The 21,268-nt window shown below is 32.4% G+C and overlaps 1 protein-coding gene across 1 annotated transcript; it reads left to right on the plus strand.

The window, feature by feature from the left end:
• The first annotated feature begins 1,673 nt into the window (after positions 1-1,673).
• On the plus strand, positions 1,674-20,606 carry LOC148620867 (BLOC-3 complex member HPS1-like). Its single transcript, XM_088574705.1, has 16 exons — positions 1,674-1,861; positions 3,066-3,218; positions 4,003-4,124; positions 4,461-4,569; positions 5,734-5,885; positions 7,122-7,341; positions 8,187-8,235; positions 8,695-8,780; positions 9,557-9,710; positions 10,606-10,796; positions 11,185-11,349; positions 12,575-12,687; positions 14,079-14,269; positions 14,792-14,928; positions 15,883-15,996; positions 17,957-20,606. The coding sequence occupies exons 1-16, from the start codon at positions 1,748-1,750 to the stop codon at positions 18,230-18,232; spliced, it is 2,346 nt and encodes a 781-aa protein (XP_088430831.1). The 5' UTR covers positions 1,674-1,747; the 3' UTR covers positions 18,233-20,606.
• Positions 20,607-21,268: the final 662 nt, after the last annotated feature.

A 21,268-nucleotide genomic window follows, 5' to 3' on the forward strand; every position in this document is an offset into this window, starting at 1 on the left:
ACTTCTCTTCATTTCAATTTACATGTAACAATAACTTGAAGATGAATATGTTTTAATTACGAATCGTCGATTAAAGCTTGTTTATCCCAGACGCATATTTGTCAACGTCAACGACGTGCTTTTAGATTTTATGAAGTTCAAGATCAACACATGGACGCTTGTTTATTAATGATCGAATGTTTAATAGAGGTCAATATCAATATTAATTCTAGATGTGGTAGTTACAAGTAAATTAATGTTAATGAAAAACCAAGGTTGGGAAAAACTAAAAAAAATTTAAAAAAAAATAAAATAATAATTTGTAAGCACATGCTTACACTGCTTTAATGGTGCTACGCCATTGAATGGAAGAGGACGGTTTGGCGCGCTGTAAAACCTAGATTTAACCCATATTTTCGTTTGAAATGCCTGTACCAAGTGAGGGCAATTGTGGTACCAGCTATTCCAGTGACGTAATATCTATTTTGTCCGTTTTATTTTGGACTTGACTTGATTATGGATCTGATTAATGTACAGTAACTAACCTTATTTGATAAGTAATTTTGACAATTAGACACCAGGAAAAAATTTAGAATAATTCCCATGCTGTCATGCAATTCAATCAATTATAACCACCGTAGATCGATTTCGTTTGTTACTTAGCTGTAACATCAATAAAAAAGTTTTTTTTTTCAAATTAGGTTTCGAATTCGAAATGATTAGGATTAGTGATGTTTCAATCAATCGTTTAACCCATTAAAGTAATCGAAATAGGCATCCGATGCTACTAATCAATTATGAATTTGATAATTTATTAATCGAAATAATCAGAATAATGATGATGCGCCCCTTCTTCACTATTATTTTCAGATGTTTCTGTTTTCAGTGTATTGAAACATTTCTTCCAAAGATTATTACTGTCTACGTAGTATAGTATGCGAGGTTAACAAAAAAAAAAAAACAAACAAACAAACAAACAAACCAAAAAAACCAAAAAAAACAGAAGAATGTTTAATATATGTGTATGCACATGTACGCAGTATGCTTCAACTTAACGCATTGTGAAAACAGCTGATTTGAATGTTATGTTAACTTAAACAATAGAGCGTTTACGTTATGAATGATGGAACTTAAACTTCAAAATTCTGAAATCATTTACTGTTTAATTATAATCGAATAAATACCCTTTCCGATTATTTTTGATATTCGATAATATTTCCGACGATGAACCAAAAGTGTGCTTTTACTATTTTCATAACTGTCTATGATTTTCAACATCAGAAAATGGTTTAACCTGCATGGCCTTTGAGACAGCAAGTTACCTGGGTACCATTTGCGAAGAAAAAGAAAAAAAATGGTTACATAATTTCATGTAGTTTGATTTAGTTCTTGAATATAAAAAAAAAATGAGAAAAAAACTTGACGGCCCGTAATTTTGAAATATAAAACATTGTTCTCCATATTATACATGCAATGGGCTATTTGTAAAGAGACAACAACCACACCTTACAGAAAGTCTGTGTCTGGACTTTCAATCAATAAACGTAGAAAACAATCCCATATCTGGAGTTTCTCTTCAACTGGCCATTGCATAAAAATACCGATTTATATCAGCAATATGGGATTTACACTGTAATCCTATAAAAGATATTCTACTTGTCGTTTACTGACTCTTGTCTATAACTAGAAAGGCCGCCACTGTCCCTAAGCACCGAATGGACATTGAAGATAAAAATTCGGCTACTGACCTCTTGCATCCGAAGATAAAATGAAGGGTTTTTTGGTAGCAAATAGAATTAATGACATTTATTTTATGGACAATGATGAAGAATTTGCCAGACATGTGAATAAACAAGCTTTCGAACAAGGTTTGATAAACGAGGTATATCCTTAATAATTGTAAACTTTAAATTAATCTGAATGCATATGACAGTTTCAAGGTTTCCATTACAACATACATGTTGCTAACTACACTCTTTATATGTTTTGATCTTGTTTCCTGGATGTTAAGGATCCAGTGTCTGAAGCCTTTTCCTAAGTTGTTTGCCTACTGGGCACTGAAATTGTCTGAATCCATAAACTGCAAATGGTCTGTATGCATTCTGATCCCGTCCTCTCAAAAACTGGAAAAACAAAACATTTTTGCACATTAAAACTTCTTGCATTGTGATGCCTATCTTGCTGATGTTATTTGAACTTAAATAAGAATAATAGTACTTTGTTCTTGGGAAAACCTACACATGCACATATACCTCATAAATTATAAAGGTAAGTTCAGTGTAATCTTTGTAATATTTCAAAAGAAATTAAAGTGTACAATCAAATGATTTGTATGATTCAATTTTTTTGTTCTCCCCAAAATTAAAAAAAAATATAATTGCACAGTTTAAAGCATTGCTATCATAACAATGACAGTTTTTGTTGAATGTGAATAAGATCAGGAACTTTTAATACCATGATTGACTGGTTTGTTAAGTGTTTTATCTACACTATATATACTCAGTACCAGAGGTGTTTTAGCTGAAGGCTGTTTCCCTGAATGAAGGTTTCTTCACAAAATTGCTAAAATTATCCTAAATATGATAAATTATTTTCCAACCACTAATAGATTATTGCTGCCAGTGATTTTTCTTTAGAAGATTAGAGTCCAAAAATGTTTTTTTTTTTCAACATCAAAAACATGATAATTTTCTTCCCAAATTTTTCCCTATCATACCCAAGATCCTGAGAACTCACCAAATAAGATGAACAAATTCTATTTTTACCTAAAAAAAATCCTTAATTCACTTTCCCGCACTTCTCATTTTTTGTTAAGAAAGATGTCAATTTAGGGACTCATGTAACCAGCTTTATGATGAATTATGATCAAATATCATTGTCTTACAATTTTACCAGTTTGTTTTATTTTTCAATATATTTCCCAAATTAAAAGGGCTCCTTGAAATAAAAGTTGAAAAATCACTGACTGCAAATAATGATTACAGGTAGGAATTTACTATGTATATTGACCACAAATGTGAACCTTACTTTGTTTCTTTATGACTTTAGTGAACCAGTAATAGAATAATGTTTACTTTTATTTTCAGTTAAATGAAGATGAGTCCAACACGCTAGAAGTCAATGTTGTCATGCAATTATTTTCACCAATTTTTATGTCACAATGGTTTATGATTGATCAAAGAAAAAACCCATGCAAGTCGATCACCTGTGAAAATGGATTTGTATTTGTTTTCCAGCATGTAAGTTTAACTTTTTTAATATTATTTTAGCCTTTACTTATGAAGGATGGGACAATTACTCAATCAATGACTTTGTGGACCAGTGGAAATACTCAAGACTCCCTAAATGCCTGCTTTGAAGATCTGTTCAAACAATCACTTCCAAAAATGAATTTTTGTACATGAACTTATGTCATTTCAAGAAAAATATTATGAGCCATTTAGGCCCCGAACATAAATATATGGGGCATAGCTTGTCCTCTGTTCCTATTAAATGCCAAATTTGTTTTGTCAAATATAGTAAAAAACATAATTTAGACAGAGGTTGATTGGTTTCAATCATTAACTAAAACAAAATTACCAGGTGCTATAAATCGTGACTTTTATGTCTGGTGTTTACTGCTCTGTAAATCAGGGGCCGATTCTAGATTTCATATTGGAAGGGGCATGAGAAAAAAAGGAAGACAATTTTTGGAGAATGATTGTTTAAATATACAGATTTTATGTGAAAAGAATTGCATTTTTCTATTTTGCCCTCTTCTGAAACACCTGCATGTACTAATAGAATTTTGAAAATTTTCAGCTTTTTATTGGATTGTTTGGTGAGAAATTCCATTTTCCTGCAATAAAAAACAACTTGCCAATTTCCAATATGCATGTAACTTCCTTGTCTAAATTTAAATTGCTGTGGAATACAGGAAATTTGGAATCTTAGGGCCCTGACCTGTTAAGTGTCTTTTGTCATGTTCATGTTTTGTGGTATGAATACAGCAGGTAAGGTAACTATGTTATTTTAATTATTTAGATTGAAGATTTGCTGATTGTTGCTATAAATGGGGACAATACAGAAAGTGAGGACTACTTAACCAGAAAGACTTGTGTATTTGTCAGAATGGTGGAATTTCTTTTTGGGCCGGTTACTGATGAGTATGGTCACTTTTTAAGTTAAATTTCAAGTCCTGACAATTCATAGATCTGTATTTTAATAAGTATGTTAATTAAAATTTTGCACCAATGAACAGACAGTTTGTGTGATATTTGAAAATATTAAACAAATCTTATTTATAAATTGTACTGAAGACCTGCAGTGGACAAGCTGCCACTAGATGTCTAATATGCAAATCATATGCATAGGTAAGGACTACGCTAACAATTAGAGCATCACTGTATGAAACGTCTAGGTGTACATTTCAGCCAAGTCAGTGCTTTCTGTTGGTCGAAAAATGTAGCAATATTATAATATACAATTTTTTTTATTTCTAGGATTGGTCACAGCAAGTTCAGTGATAAACAAAATCGCTGGTACTTACTAAAAGGTATAATGAACACATGGAATACACTGTCATTAGAGGAACATGCCTTTCTTGTAGAGGTATTATTTTGTTCAGGATTTGTTTTTGGGGGTCATTGTCTCATAGGCATTGTCTCCATATCTTTAATTCACCACATAAGGAGCTTCTATAAAACTCATAAAATTCATATTGCCTTTTATATACCTCACAAAGTTAGGAGGTAAATAAGAAACACCTTGTTTGTCTGAATTAATTCCTGGTGGGTCATCTGTCCATATATTATACCCCTACTTATTAGAGTAGAGCTACTGGTATTTCTATAACAGATTTGTAAGTTTCTACGTAGGGAATTCTTACTGGTAGATATTTGGTATATTGCTTTTGTGTGATGACTTGTTCCCTGTGTACCCTTTCCAGGTCCTTAGCTTATCTACTTCCTGGTTGCCAGGAACTTTGTAATTTTTTAATTGATGCATAATGGAAAATAAAAGATTTCCTAGCTTCCATTGGAGGGAATACTTGGATATAGTATATAATGACTTGTACAGTATCTCCCCTTTCCAGGTTTAACAGAAATGATTGAGTGGGGGTAATCTTAGTGTGTAGAACATCTTGTATTTTGTTTTCTCAACTCCTCCTCTTTTGAAGTATTTGATAAAACTTCATAGGAAGATTCAACATCATATGTATAGATGTTTGTGAAGGAAGATGCTAAATGTATGATGACTGCAAAGAGAGATAATCCAAGTTAAGAGTTTTGTTTGTTTTTATTAGTGGTAAGTGTGTTGACTTCAGGCTTCTAACTGGTTTATATTCAAATTTTTCTTCTGTGCTTTGTCTTTAATCATTTAGGACTATGTCAGACAAGATTCTTGTAATTGAAAATTTGAAGATAGCAAATAAATCATTTAGAGATTCTGTTTAATATTTTAACATTTGAAGAAAACTACCAGATTTGTAAATTAAAAAATTTAGAACATTGTGTACGATATTCAATACACAAATCCTAATCATATATATTGCAAATTTCGATTTGTTTTACATGTGATTCAAGGAGTAATCTCTCATCAGCAGCATTAGAATCAAATATATAGGAAGATTTTAATTCTAAAATTTTTTTTTTTTATTTCAAAACCAAAACTATCAAAATAGGAAGTCAAATGATGTATAGATTTCTATAAACAAACCAAGTTTCATATTTCAGATGTATAGCACATGTTGTATTTTCAGGTTGTATATTTCAGGCAATAGAAAGAGTACAGATTAATATGATTGTAAATGAAAGATGTGTAGATGTTTTAGACCATGCTGTAAACAGACTTCAAAATGCTGGAGAGAAAAATACATATCATGGCTTGTTATTTGTTAACAGTAAATTGTTGACTTTATATTCAGGGTAAGTGCTGTAGTTCATAGAGGTTCTATATCCCCCAACTTTAACATTGGGGGATATGTAGGAAACATGATGTCCTTCTTCCACCTGCCTGTACATTTGTCCATTCACTCCTTTTTCATAACAGTTTACTCTACAGCAATTTTTCACAGTAACTTGATATTTTGATGGAAACTTTATAAACATTTGTAATATTGTTGAAAATAATTTTAGACTCTGGTAACATCAGCGCCTACTTCACCAGTTTGTTTTGCATATTTTGAACATGTGGTTTCTAGGGGGTATTATTTAGTGTGCTTTGAACATGAGGTTTCTAGGGGGATATTATTTAGTGTGCTTTGAACATGTGGTTTGTAGGGGGGTATTATTTAGTGTGCTTTGAACATGTTGTTTCTAGGGGTGTATTATTTAGTGTTTTTTTGACATGTTGTTTCTAGGGGGGTATTATTTAGTGTGGTTTGAACATGTGGTTTCTAGGGGGTATTATTTAGTGTTTTTTGGACATGTGGTTTCTAGGGGGTATTATTTAGTGTTTTTTGGATGTAGTTTCTAGGGGGTATTATTTAGTGTGCTTTGAATATGTGGTTTCTAGGGGGGTATTATTTAGTGTTTTTTGGACATGTGGTTTCTAGGGGGTATTATTTAGTGTTTTTTGGACATGTGGTTTCTAGGGGGTATTATTTAGTGTGCTTTGCTCACATTCTAGTTCGATTTGAAACTTTTAATTAAAATAAGAGATTTATGACTAATCGAATCTGTTGATGATGGCTACTGAACCCTTTTCACCTTCAATTATTGAATCATGATAAATAGTGATCCCTATGTCTCTCTGTTATTCCTATTCATTTGTCTGTTTGTCAGCCCATTACAATTTTGTTTTTTGGATAAACATGAAAGAACATGGGCTTTTTTCAAACTTTTATATGATGCTTTAGACTATCAAAAAGGTACTAATTAATCTAAAATAGACCTACCTGTACTCATTTTCCCATTCAGTCACTCTACATGTATGTTGGATCTAACAACACTCCATTCTACCTTCTGTTCAGATGACCTTTCTGATCAGCCAATCAGATGTCAGCATTTATGATTGTGAAAGCTTTATTTATAGGGAAAACCTGTAAATTCTGAAGAGGTCATCTGTATGATGTACATGTATGTGCCGTATAATTTTTAAAAATATGAATTTTAGTTGACTAAAAACTCCATCAGAGTCATGATTTTTTCCTTGTTTTACAGAAGAAATGCACCAGAGCTGAGATCTTCAGATACATTGGCAATCATACTTCTTATAAAGCATTTATTTCCGACGGATGAGAAACTTGAAGATCTGTTCTCATGTTCCTACAGGAAGACGGACCCGGTCTCATCACAGCCTTTTAAGACAGAGTATCATCGGAGTCCTACCTCAGACAAGTATGAGAGTGCTCCTGATGATATGGAGGAAGATGAAGATAAGGTTAATTTGCAAAACATATAGTTACATGATTGTCATATGAACTTTGCATGATTTTAAATAGGGTCTGTTACAGAGGTCACATGAATTTCATGTGAATATAGCCTTCTTGTGAAATTTATGTGAAATTACGATTTTTACTTGAATATCATATGAACTGCATGTCATGTATTTTACATGTTTATGAATAAGGTTAATAGGAAAAGGAACAGATATGGTGAAACCCAAAAAATGCACCATTGTGTAACCCTTGTAAAAATAGTAAATACTAATAGAGATCATCAAAAGGTCTTCAATAAGTGTAAACACACCTTCAAATAAGCTCTAAAATGCCCTGACAACAAAAGTAATAAAATTCATGGTATCAAAACGGTGATACTCCTTGAAAATAAACTTAAATGTCAAATAACAACATGAAAGACATTAATGACCAACAATGATATTAGGGCGACATCATTCATTTTTAACCAAGTACATGTATCATGCTGCAAATGCAGCAGACAACTTGGAAAGAGTGGACAAACATCTGAATGGACAAAATTAGATTAAGACAACAAAAGACCACCAAAAACATACTTCATTCATAAAATATTTGTTAAAATTTTTGAATTTGATCTTGAACTTGATATCACAAAGCAATAAATCATGTGATAATAAACAATGCAGGATTAAAATTTACTAGAAGATTTCAAAAGAAATAAAATGTAGAAATGTAGAGGTTAAGAGTTAAATTATGTACTTTAAAAAGGTTGAAAAAAAAATAAAAAAATTTCTAACTGGCTAATCTAAGAATATTTTTTGCATTAACTTGTTGCTGCAATGTCTCGAATTAGTTTTATATGTTGCAGTATGCCAGTGCAGTAGAATCACCAATACCTGACAAAGGATCCGATTCAGGTATGGGTTTTAGGACTATTTTGGTAAAACTATGAAAGCTCTTTGTCTACAGGGATGATTTTTTTTTCCAATTTTTAACGGAATTCCTTTTTTCAAATCAGGATTTTACCGTTTTTTTCTTTTGATGTTGGCTTTTGATATTTGGCATGTGGTTAGATCACCTTAATGCAACGTGTCTTGTACCATTGGTAGTGGTCCATGACTTTGAAATTTGACTTTAAGGTCAAATTCCTGTTTTTTGGTTGACAAACTCTTGCCCAGGCTGTAACTTTTTTGTCTTTCAAAGTGAGCTTTGGATGTTTGGCATGTGTGTATATTACCTACATCCACTCATAGATATGCTTTATTGCCGCAGTGGGGCCCAAAGAGATGGATTCCTTCTCAATGATTTCTGTTAAAAGTAATTTAAAAAGTTTTATTTGGAGCTAAAATAAATTAAGTTTGATTCATCTCTTGTAGATGTTCCTTATCCAGAGATGTCCATTACAGATGCCAAGCCTTCATATCACATTTCAAATGCACCTTCAAGAACTCCTACACCTGAGGTGAGTAAATGGGATGATGTTATGACCTTACAGGAAGGATCATCAGATCAAAGAACTTTTTAAAGTACTACAACAGACATTAAGTGCACTGTACATTTTGATAATATTTGAATTTGTAAGAAATTACTTTTTGTCTTGGGTTTTGAAAAATATACTCCCTGTTTCAATATATATTGACTTTCAAAAATATCATATAAGTGTCTTTGAAAGAACCTACTGATCTGAAAATACAATTTCACTCAAAGTTTATGGTAAATTTCTATTTGAAAGGACAAATATTTATTCTCTTCATTACTGAATATGTTTAGAAATTTTTCAATAAAATTTAGAAAAAATGAGGTTTTTGAGTTATCTGCCTTTGAATTGTTGATTTCCGGTGCATTTCAATGAAATTATAACACAGTTTACCAAAATAATATGGAGAATCTTATCTTTATTTCCTGATTCTGATGGTGTAAATGGTCAAATTACAATGTAAAAATAGTGTTTTTTTTCACATCATGTTTCACCCACTGCCTGATTTTTACACAGACTGACACTTTATTCTCTACAAGTGAGTTCAAGACATTGTAGAGTTGCTCCCATGTCATAAAACAGACTTATTATTAATAGCACATCTTATTCATCCTGAGACATAGATTGAACAACAACTGAAGTCAAAGGATTCTAACTTGAATGACTTGCTTTTATAATACAAACTGTTTGCAAATTCCATTGAAGAGTGTTTATCTACTTACATTACAGTTAATTGATTAAAAGTTTTGAAATTTCTTCAGATGTTAAACAGAGCAGCTAATGTGTCATCTACAGTAGGTAGACAAAGAAGCAGGACATTTGATGGTGACCAAACTGGTGGTGTTGCTGGTGTTTCAAAGCAGATTATTGGTAGTGGTAGAGCCAGAAGTCAGAGCTGGGTGGAACCTACATGTGGTGGGTATATGATATCACTGTACTATCGAGCCATAGTGGTCTATGGTAGTATGCTTGCCTTAAGTGTGAAATGTAGTGGGTTTGATCCCTGCTGAGTCTCACCAAAAACTTTTAAATTGATAGTTGCTTCCTCTCGCCAAAGCATACTGCATTTAGAGAGGTAGATCTAGGGTAAGTGACATAACTCTTAACAAATCATTGAAACGTTTGTGTAATATATTTAACATCAATCTCATGTTAGCATCAGAATAACTTAGATTGATTTCCTTCTGTATCAACTGAATGCTTGATTGGCTTTGGTGAAATTGAATATGATACAAACATATCACTAATTTATGTCCCTTCTCCTAGTTCTACCTTCTTCAGGGACAGAGTGACAACTGTTTTGCTTGGAGTCAGAATAATATGTTCAAGTGAGTGACATACCTACCTGTGTGCTTTTCCTTCTGTGAGCCAGCACAGTGAAGATCCAACATAATGAGTTGGACTACAGTGTAGCACAAAGCTGAGTGTATGATTGGCTCAACATGTCTGACTAGTACAAAGCAGGGTCTGTTTGATTGGTCAGATGTTCTTGTCCTGAAATGCATGGAATATCTGCCATAGGATTTTTAATTACTCTGTTTAAATGCACTAGGAGCAATGTGTTTTGAAAAAAATTAGGTAGTGAAGTTTATGCACAGCTAATGTGTTATGGACAATGTTACCTATGAAATTCTTCTTGATTGTTTAGTGTTTTTTTTTTCTACTTTTCTTTGAATGTACAATTGTGAATCAAGAAAAATATGCTCCTATGTTCTTTTTTAGATGAAATGTTATGTTGAACTCCTTAAAATGTATAGCTGCATAAATTTATATAGAATGCTAATTTATAACATTTTGGTATCTAATGCAGAAGTTATAAGAGCAACACCACCTGAGCTTGGAACAAAGACTGAAACACCACCAATTCCAGAAGAAGTTAAGACAATACCATTCTATCAGAGTCATACTGTGTTTCTACAAAACGAGCTATGTACCCATTGTCCACACCAACTACATTGTATACAAGTTTTTCCTGGTATAACACTAATTCTTGTCAGTGAGGTATGGACACAGTAAAAATGTATGATATAGTTTTTCCACTGATGAATGTAAAGTTGATAAGGCAAAAAGAACAATATGTCTGTTTTCTGCTACTCTACTTATCCCATTTGTTTGTACCTACTTTAAACATTTAATGACCATTTTGACTCAAGTCCGTTAAAGTCTAGATTGTTTATTTCAGTTTAAAATGTTTTTGGAAAATAAAGTAAAAGGGACTTGACCATTTTTTAGTGTAAAGAACCAGTAGTAGTATACATAACAATACTGCATGCTTAAAATTGTGCAGTTAAAAAAAGTCAATATAATTAAAGTGTCTATCTATTTCATAAGAAAAATATTTATTTTTTGTAATGCCAACGTAAGAAAAATATTCTTATAATTTTTGCAGATGCCAAGGGCAAGAGTTGCCAACACCTTGTGCCAGATTTTATTCCTGTTGAAGCAGTTGGTGCTTGGTAGAATTGGATTAGGTCCATGGGCTCAGGGACAAAATATGTATGATACGATTAACTCACTTATCAACAAGCTGGCTGTTCCACTTAAACGAGCAAAGGTATTGTGATGGTCCACTTAAGGTATTTGTAGGTACATATGTCAAAAGAGCAAAGGTATTGTGGTGGTCCAATGAAGGTATTTGTGGGTACATATGTCAAACGAGCAAAGGTATTGTGGTGGTCCAAGGTATATGTAGCTACATATGTCAAATGAGCAAAGATATTGTGGTGGTCCAAGGTATATGTAGGTAAATATGTCAATTTTCTTAGGTATCAAATGGTGTAGACATATTGATTTTTGTAGTTGTTTGTTTTTGTAGATTATGTCAAGTGAATATATTCACAGTATAAATTTTCAGGGTTTCAAAACATAATTAGTGTTAAAAGTGTGATAAATCATTTTCAAAGGTACTATTTTTCGTTTTTTTCTGTACCCCGCAGAAGTGGCTATAATTTAAGTACACGGTGAAAATTAATTCATTTTGATTTTCAAAATATATTAGTTTATATAATTTTGAACTCCTGGGTTTTATTAGGAATATTAAGTTTTAAAATGAAATCTAACGTTTCAATGGGTATTTGAATTTATCAAAATTCAAACACCACTAATATTGGTACCCTGTTAAGATAGGTAATAGATTGAAATATGTTCCCATGGTGAATTCAGAGGGGTCATAGAAAGTGCAAATTTTAAATTTTTTAGATTACAATCTAGTTTATGTATCACAATAAAGATGAAAGCTTTGTGTACTCAGATAAAAGCTTTAAAGAAACACTCAGTTGCAAAATGCTCTCTACCAGTTCTTGGTCTTGATGCATCACAGCTGATTTCAATTGTATATAAAGATTGTGTGTTGAATTAGGTATAACGGTTATTTTCTATCATCAAAATTCAATTTTCTAGCTGAGAAAGTTTTTAGAACATAGCAGGATAATATGTCAACAAGAAATTTGCCCCACCTATTACTTGGTTTTAGGGAAGCATTGCTGCCATTTGTTCCACCTGTTTCGTTTGTTTCAGGGAAGCATTGCTGTCATTTGTTCCACCTGTTATGTTTGTTTCAGGGAAGAATTGCTGCCATTTGTTCCACCTGTTATGTTTGTTTCAGGGAAAAATTGCTGCCATTTGTTCATCTGTTACATTTGTTACAGGGAAGCATTGCTGCCATTTGTTCCACCTGTTACGTTTGTTTCAGGGAAGCATTGCTGCCATTTGTTCTACCTGTTACGTTTGTTTCAGGGAAGCATTGCTGCCATTTGTTCCACCTGTTATGTTTGTTTCAGGGAAGTATTGCTGCCATTTTCAGTGATGTTCTGAAGAAATGGGATGATCCAGATTTTAAGTCATTACTTCTCAACTTTCTGGATAAACCAAGAGACACAGACATTCCTCCAAAGTTTGTATAGTTTGATACAGTGTACCTGTCTGAACCAAACCCTTAGTAAACCTTAATCTTGTTTAAACTAGACATTCTACAGTCTCTTTTTATACCCCTCTTTAAGGAGTGTGTGGTATCGCCTTGTCTGTCTGAATTTTATTACAGCTTCCCATTGGATAGATTGATTTTTGATTTGGTAAGGGGCTTTATATAGATGGGGCATTTGTTGTTAGCTATTTTGGTTGCTGTCAGATATCAACTTCCTGTTTCATGTTACTTTGCTATTGTTCATTACCGGTATATGGAACCAGTGGGGATATACCTAGCACAATAACATGTGGAACCAGTGGGGATATACCTAGCACAATAACATGTGGAACCAGTGGGGATATACCTAGCACAATAACATGTGGAACCACTGGGGATATACCTAGCACAATAACATGTGGAACCACTGGGGATATACCTAGCACAACAACATGTGGAACCAGTGGGGATATACCTAGCACAATAACATGTGGAACTGTATGTTATAGTTATGATGGATGCATGTTGAACCAAACATGTGGAACCACTGGGGATATACCTAGCACAACAACATGTGGAACCAGTGGGGATATACCTAGCACAACAACATGTGGAACCAGTGGGGATATACCTAGCACAATAACATGTGGAACCAGTGGGGATATACCTAGTACAATAACATGTGGAACCACTGGGGATATACCTAGTACGATAACATGTGGAACCAGTGGGGATATACCTAGTATGATAACATGTGGAACCACTGGGGATATACCTAGCACAATAACATGTGGAACCAGTGGGGATATACCTAGCACAATAACATGTGGAACCACTGGGGATATACCTAGCACAACAACATGTGGAACCAGTGGGGATATACCTAGCACAATAACATGTGGAACTGTATGTTATAGTTATGATGGATGCATTTTGAACCAAACAGATATACCATGTACTTAAGCACAGCTGGGTATTTTTCATTGTTTCTTTCTTTTTTTTTATCCTTTCTGAGCTTTGCTTATTGAATCCCAAAAATTTGAATTGAGAGTATCAAAGGCCTAATGTCATAAACTTCTATCGATTATGGGTCCTAATGTCATAAACATACATCAATCATGGGTTTTAACTTTTGTGCTGTCTGATATCATAGCCATTTGTTCTATTTATGGGTATGAATTTTTGTGTCTAGTAACAATTTTGTTAGCATGTTAGATTTTGAATTCATAGATTTTAAATTTTCATTGAAAATTCAAAACTTCATTGGCTATTTGATTTTTTAGTTGAAATGACCCACAAAAAACCACAAAACTTAGTTATCAACGAAAAGTAGAATTCCACACTTTTTAAAAGTATGAATATTTTGTACTCTTTTTTTTCAGCATTGAAAGGTCACTAGCATTTCTGTTAAAGAAGATGAAGGACCTGTTTGTGTTTTTGTATCTACTACCGAGAGGAGTTTCAATACAAATGGAGAAAGCTGTTAGTCTGATCAGAGAAAGGGCTGGAATCAAACTTAGAGATTTTAAGGATTATCTCTCAGTTAAAGCACAAAGAAATATAACAATGACATCATATCCTAAAACACTGAAAAAACTATTGCTATAATTGTCTTGGATTCTGTCATGGATTCTGTCAAGACAGTGGGAGGTTTGGGTAGTCATTGTACCTTAAAAAATATCTCTCCTCCCAGTTTGTAACTATTAGTTCAATTATTTTGTTGATACATGTATCATCCTTTATATGCACATTTTGATAGTCTGGCAAGGATATTTTTACTTAATTATTTACACTTATTCATTTATTTATACATATATTTTTTATTGTTAAATAGTTACAGATAAGGAGTCAGATGAAAGTTTGCCATATTTTAACCAATAATGCATGCATACAAAAATCTACCTAGGTCTTTCCCTTTTGCCATACTCTTGGAGGTCATTGCAATAGGACAGATTTTTAAAGGTCAAAATTTTGAGACTTTCAGATGTCAGATCAGGGTATAATCAATCTCTTAAAATATTCAGTCGTATGGGAAGAACTTTCATCATAATATACTGAAATCTTTATAAAGGCCATATTTTCCTTAACATGATGACATATATACAGCAGTTTCCAGGTTTGATACACTTTGTTTACATAGATAGAAGGACTAATCAGGTTACAGCACCATCTTTTAACATTATGTCAGGGGAGATAAATGGAATGGATGCCACAAGATTACTTAAAGATAAGGTAAGAATGAAGTTGATTGATGGAATCTTATTCCATTTAGATATTTGTTCTGATTTCTACATTATGCCCTCTGGTAACATACCGGGTAGTCAATAATGGTATATAGAAATCACATAAAAAATACATGTGCACCGGAAAAATTGCAGCATACAATTTCTTTTTTAATTTATTTATAAAAAATTAAATTTGAAAACAAATGTTTCCCAGATGACTTCAACTATTAAAGGCATAAATTTTCACTTGGATTGGAGCAATGCACAGTTCATAAGTTTACATGTGCAAAAAGATATATATGCCCTTAGTGATGGTAATGGTCCTAAACCTATGTTTCCATGTTTTGAAACATATGAAAACATGTTGCAATATTTCCTGCCTATGTAAAACTTGAGATTCATATGTCAATGTGTATTAAGCAAGATAATTAGTCATGCTTTCTGTGAAAGTGCATACTTCAAATTTATGGTTTTACATGTTACAGGCAGGGTATATCTTGCACTCAGCGTGCTTACTCACAAATCTAGTTACCTATATATAATATGAAATAATATCAAAATTATTTCTATCAGCCATTAATGCATATAAGTACTGCATGTGATATTTAATGTTCATCTCACTTTCATCTGTTATGCCAACATGTTCATTTGTGTAGAATATAACGAGAATGGGTATGGTGAATATGTCAAAGAAACAACAACCCCTACAGGTTGAAAAAGGTCAGCTCAAGGCCATCCATGGGTCTTCAGAATGTTCAGTGAATGACAAGAAATCTCTTATACCACAAGCCAGGTTGCAGCTGGCCCCAAAACAGTATTATACACAGCAAAACAGTTGTCCCTATGCACTGGCAATATGCAAGTAAACTTGAAGTGAAATGTGGTGTAGAAGTTAGATTGTGTAAGATTTACAATGAAAAGAATTGATCATACATTTAATATCCAACTTTTCTATTAATAGGTTTGGAAGATGATGGAATTTATGCACCTGAAATTAAGAAATGGTATTACATGTTTAGCTGTTAGAGATGGTGACTACTATTTTTCATATTTCTTGTGGTTTGGTGACTCAACTGTAAGTGTACTCAGTTGTATGATTGTACTTAGTTATATTTTTATTTTCAGACTTTTATTTAGAAAATATGTATGCAGGTGAAGTATTATTATACATTTTTATCTTAGCATCAAAACACAAACTTATACATTTCTGTGGCTGACTGACAATTTTCTGGTTTTCAGTCCTTCAGTCACCTCTTTAGGGTGCTTCATTACCCATTTCAATTCCATATTAATGAAATGATAAAAACAAAACAGCAGGATTTTAACTTAAAATTATGGCTAGGAAGCCCATGGCTTAATTTTTCTTTCCAACTTTAGTACAAATTTTAGTAGCCCACATCAAATATAAGGGACCATTGGCAAGTGGGCCCTGCTAAATTCAAACCCTAAACAGCATTTCTATTGTTCATTTTTTTCTGGCTATGAAAATATACCTCCTTCCAGTGTTGTTTTTAATGAAGAAGTGCCTGAAAAGGAAACAATTTTTTTTTATGGCCTAAATATTTGGTTGAGTTCCATTAATTGTTCCCGTCTGAGAAACAATGGAGGGACATGGTAACAATAGGCATCTGTCAGGTTTTGTGGATGCAACTCCTCGGACACCCCTTTCCAGATTCTTTTGGTATTTGGTGTGGCGTATTAGTATGAAGATTAAATGTGCATACTACACCATTATTTTGGTTCAGGAGTTACAGGACTATTTTCAGTCTGTTTCAACAATAGCAGAACTTGTATAAACAACTCTTCTGAAAGCAAGTGAAGGATTTTTTTGGTATTTGATATGATATTTTGTATTATAGCTATTTTGTTTAAAATCCCTTTGATCTTGCTATACGATACTTTTTAATCTCACGCCAGTCGAGTGAGAATGAAAATTATTGCTAGTTTCTATGTCCTGGCATGACATACAAGCAACAGCGTAGGAATATTGATGACCCAAATAACAATCTGTTTGTTAACTGCATATGAAATAATGGCTAATTTGTGGCAACATTTTCTAGTCTACAATGGAAAATGATTAAATACAGTAACTTATCCGATTAGAATGAATAAATCCCAAAATTATTTAACAAATTTTAAATGCTATCGTCATAGTTAATCAATTTTTTTTTTTAATGTGTATCACAGCTGCACAACATACGTGACATCACCTAGCACTTCGCTGAAAAATAGTTCCGAAAGGAAATTTTGCAATGCTTATAAAACTTACATATTTAGGTCAAGACTGAAACTGAAAATAGATGAAAACTAAAACTTTACAATTCAGCAAAACAGCAATAAACAGATTATTAAATATTTTTTTAACTCCCTCTCATTGAAAGACTATTAAATAATCTAATAATTGATAATGGATGTCTACACTGTCTTTCTTTTTCTGCAAATTTTGTTGGAGTTGTGGGATTTAGACTGTTTTCAGCATACATGTATTTCAATAGTGTGAGACTTAATGGACACAACTCTTCAGAAACTTGCAGTATAATGTCTAAATCTAAACCATGCATCATTTATCCATTACTTCTAAATTTTAGTATTTTACTCTTTCCAGTTTAACAGAAAACTTCTTCTCTAGTTACCTTATAGAGATATATATATAGAGTGATAATTTGGTGCACATTTGAGCAGTCTGTCTAAAACCAACAAAATAAATTCTGCAAAATATTTAGTCTCAGCTTTGTGACTCAATGCAGCATTAAGCATTCGCTAATTTTTTCATATACCTTTTTGCATTAAAATTGCCAAATTTTATATCCGTCAATAAAGAAACCCATATGGTATATTTTATTAACTTTATCTGCCTCAGAGGGGGACATAAGGTGATGCATAGCTATCTTGTTTATATATTGTTTTTCTTATTTTTTGTTTTTTGTTTTGCTTTTTCAGTCATGAACACTAGCTTAAATGCTTCTTCATGGACAATTTCTTTGGTACATGTATATGTAATTGCTTTCGTTTAACAACACTTCTTTCTTTTTCAGGGAAGTATCATTACTCCACAAAACCCAATTAATGTGTCTGTTCCTTTGGCTAGTCCAGGAGTTTTATCCAGTAACTTCTACAGTATCCTTTTACGTCGATGCTTCCCAAATGTTATACCAGGTTCAGTTGCATGCTTTGAATTAATGATGATGCACATAGGGCTGGTCAGTTTATCCCTCATCACTGACCATAGAACCATGCTAACCGCTGTGCTACGGAACAGTTCTGGTGAAAGTATATCTCCTGTTACATTAGCATACCCAAAGCACTTATAATGTAAACATTTCATTATCTTGAGGTGATTTGAGGAGCAGTTGAATTTTGTGTAGTAAAGAGATTTTTTGGAAGAATTCTCTAATGATTTAGAAACCTATTATGATATATTGCTGAAATCTGTAAAGATAAGTTTTTTTAGTTTTAGAGAATGGAGGTTTAGTCTTTCTGCTATTTCTACATAATTACCATTGGCATTGAACTATAAAAATGATCTCTAGACTTTTTGTTCAGGAGAAATGTATTGTCAGTGGTGGATCCTGGGGGAGGGTTTTGAGGGTTGGAACCCATTTTTTTTTTCTGAAACTCCCCTTTTTAAAATCTCTGGATGACCCACTGATTGTACATGTATTTGAAAATTTTGAGGTGTCATCAGTTAATTTTATTTTTGAGGGTTGGAACCCATTTTTTCTGAAACTCCCCTTTTCATAATCTTTGGATGACCCACTGATTGTACATGTATTTGAAAATTTTGAGGTGTCATCAGTTAATTTTATTTTTGAGGGTTGGAACCCATTTTTTCTGAAACTCCCCTTTTCATAATCTTTGGATGACCCACTGATTGTACATGTATTTGAAAATTTTGAGGTGTCATCAATGAATTTTATATTTGCAATTTGAGTCTTCTTGTGACATGTAGGTGAGTCAGTATACCATTTATTTCAATATCATTCTGAATAACCTTCATTGTGGCATTAGAGCTGTAAAACATTTGTTCATGTGTATATTGATTTGTAATTTAAAGTTTATAAGATATTTTTGAAGCTGTATTTCTTTTTTCTTCATTTCCGAGACATCATTCTTAGAGTTTTTTGTTATCACTCTAGTTGACCAAGTGTCTTTCTGAAATCAATGTATGTTTTATTAAATGACCAAAAAATGGACATAAAGTTTGTAAAATGGCAATTTTCAACTCACTCAATAATAAGTTTTTATGGACTAGTAGAATATTGACTATTGACTTTGGTTTTTGGTTGATATTTCTCTACTGATTCCGTTTATAATTTACAAAGTTTGGATCAAGTGCATAAAAAATAACAATAAATGTCAACTTGTTACACCAGTGATTACAATATAAATGTTCATTATTGTCTATTTAAATTGTAAGTTTAAGAACATTGTTGGTGATTATTTTCTATTGTCTAAATAGGCAACAATATAATAGATTTTATATTTTATATTTTTATATCTGAAACCATAATCGTGCAATATTTGTTATTGTTAATTATATGTTGATTAATTTTATATTGATTTATTTTTATATTTAATAAAGTACTGAAGTAAAAGAGGCTGTTCTTCAATTCACTCAAACAGATTGATGAATGAAAAATTTGTATTTCTTCATGCGAAAGAAAATTCCATTCTATTAAATAAAGTATGTAATAATAATAATAATGATAATAATAAACTGTATTTTGAGAGGGTAACACAGTGTAAGAGAACTAATCTTCCCTGATGCCCTCATGCAACACAAATGGAGTCAGAAATTATATACACACAAGTCTGTTTATAAACATGACAAAATAGTACAAGGAAAGAAAAAAAAACGAAAAAACAAGAAAACAAAAGTACCTAATACAAATATGTATTATTGTTATAAGATACATAGACACAGCTGTATTGGTTAATATACAAATCACTTGTCACTCAAATACTGCTTGATTTTATGCTTAAAGCAATTTGTCTTTGAAATATTACATAATGTACTGGCTAATTCATTCCATAAAATTTAACCAGAATATTCAAAAGATTTTCTGTAAAGTTCAATTTTGGGTTTTGGGACTACAAACATTTTGTTTTTTTCACTTCTGATTAAGTAAGTGTGATTTGTACAAACATAGTTGCACTTATCTATAAGATTTTTTGGAGCTAGACCTTTAACTATTTTATGCATAAGCAAATATTTATGATTTTTAATCCTATGGTCAATGTTCATAATACCAAGTTGTCTGAATAATGGGGCAGAGGGTGACATATGGTCAGAATCTAGTAGCAATCTAGCTGCTCTCTTCTGTAGTTTTAATATTCTATTCAAATTCTCATTACTATATCCACCCCATACAACACAACAGTAATCTATCAGAGGTAGTATATAACCATTATAGAAAGTTGTCCTTGCTTTTATACTAAGGAAGTACTTAAATTTTGCCAGTAAATAAATTCTAGAAGACATTTTTTTACAAATTGTGTCTATTTGTTCTCTCCATGTCAGGCAATTGTAAATTTTTACACCAAGTAGTGTTTCACATGATGACTTTTTTATAATTTCAGATAGAATTTTCAGTTCTGGTTGACAAGTTTGTGATAACAATCTTTGTCTTGTCCCAATTAACATAAGTTTAGTTTTGTTTGTATTAATATATATGTTATTAATCTTGCACCACTTTTCTATATTAAATAACTCATTTTGCATTTCTCTCTGCAAGTCATTGATATTTCTCCCTGATATATGCAAAGTAGTATCATCTGCATATAAGTCAGTTTTACAGCTTTTAGGGATAAGTCATTGATGAATAATACAAATAGCAGAGGCTCAAGAATCGAACCTTGTGGAACACCATAATTTGTCTTTTCTCTGATGAGGCATTGTGAATGTTTACTTGTTGTGTTCTTCCAATTGAATAGGATTTTAGGAAATTTACAGACTTGTCACAAAATTGATACATTTTCAGTTTTCTACATAGAATATCATGATCCACTACATCAAAGGCCTTTTTAAAATCTATGAGTACAGCTAGGGTAATATTACCATTTTGCATCTCTTGTATCCATTGATCAGTAATATTTACAGGAATGGTTTGGTTGGAACCCAGATTGTGAAGGATGTAACAGTTCAAATTTAGATAAAAACTTGTAAATGTGGTCAGATACATGCCTTTCTAAGAGTTTATATAGAGTAGGCAAGACTGAAATTGGTCTGTAATTATTAGTTACTTTATGTTCTTTGTTGTGTATGTCTGTTTTCCATATCTGGCCTTTGTGCCTGGATTAAATTCTTTTGATTACCACTATAACCTTGGTTCCCTTGATTATTCTTA

The sequence above is a fragment of the Perna viridis genome, chromosome 3, assembly GCF_037379345.1.
Source record: "Perna viridis isolate PV_CMFRI_1.1 ecotype Kerala chromosome 3, ASM3737934v1, whole genome shotgun sequence".
Classification (NCBI taxonomy): domain Eukaryota; kingdom Metazoa; phylum Mollusca; class Bivalvia; order Mytilida; family Mytilidae; genus Perna; species Perna viridis.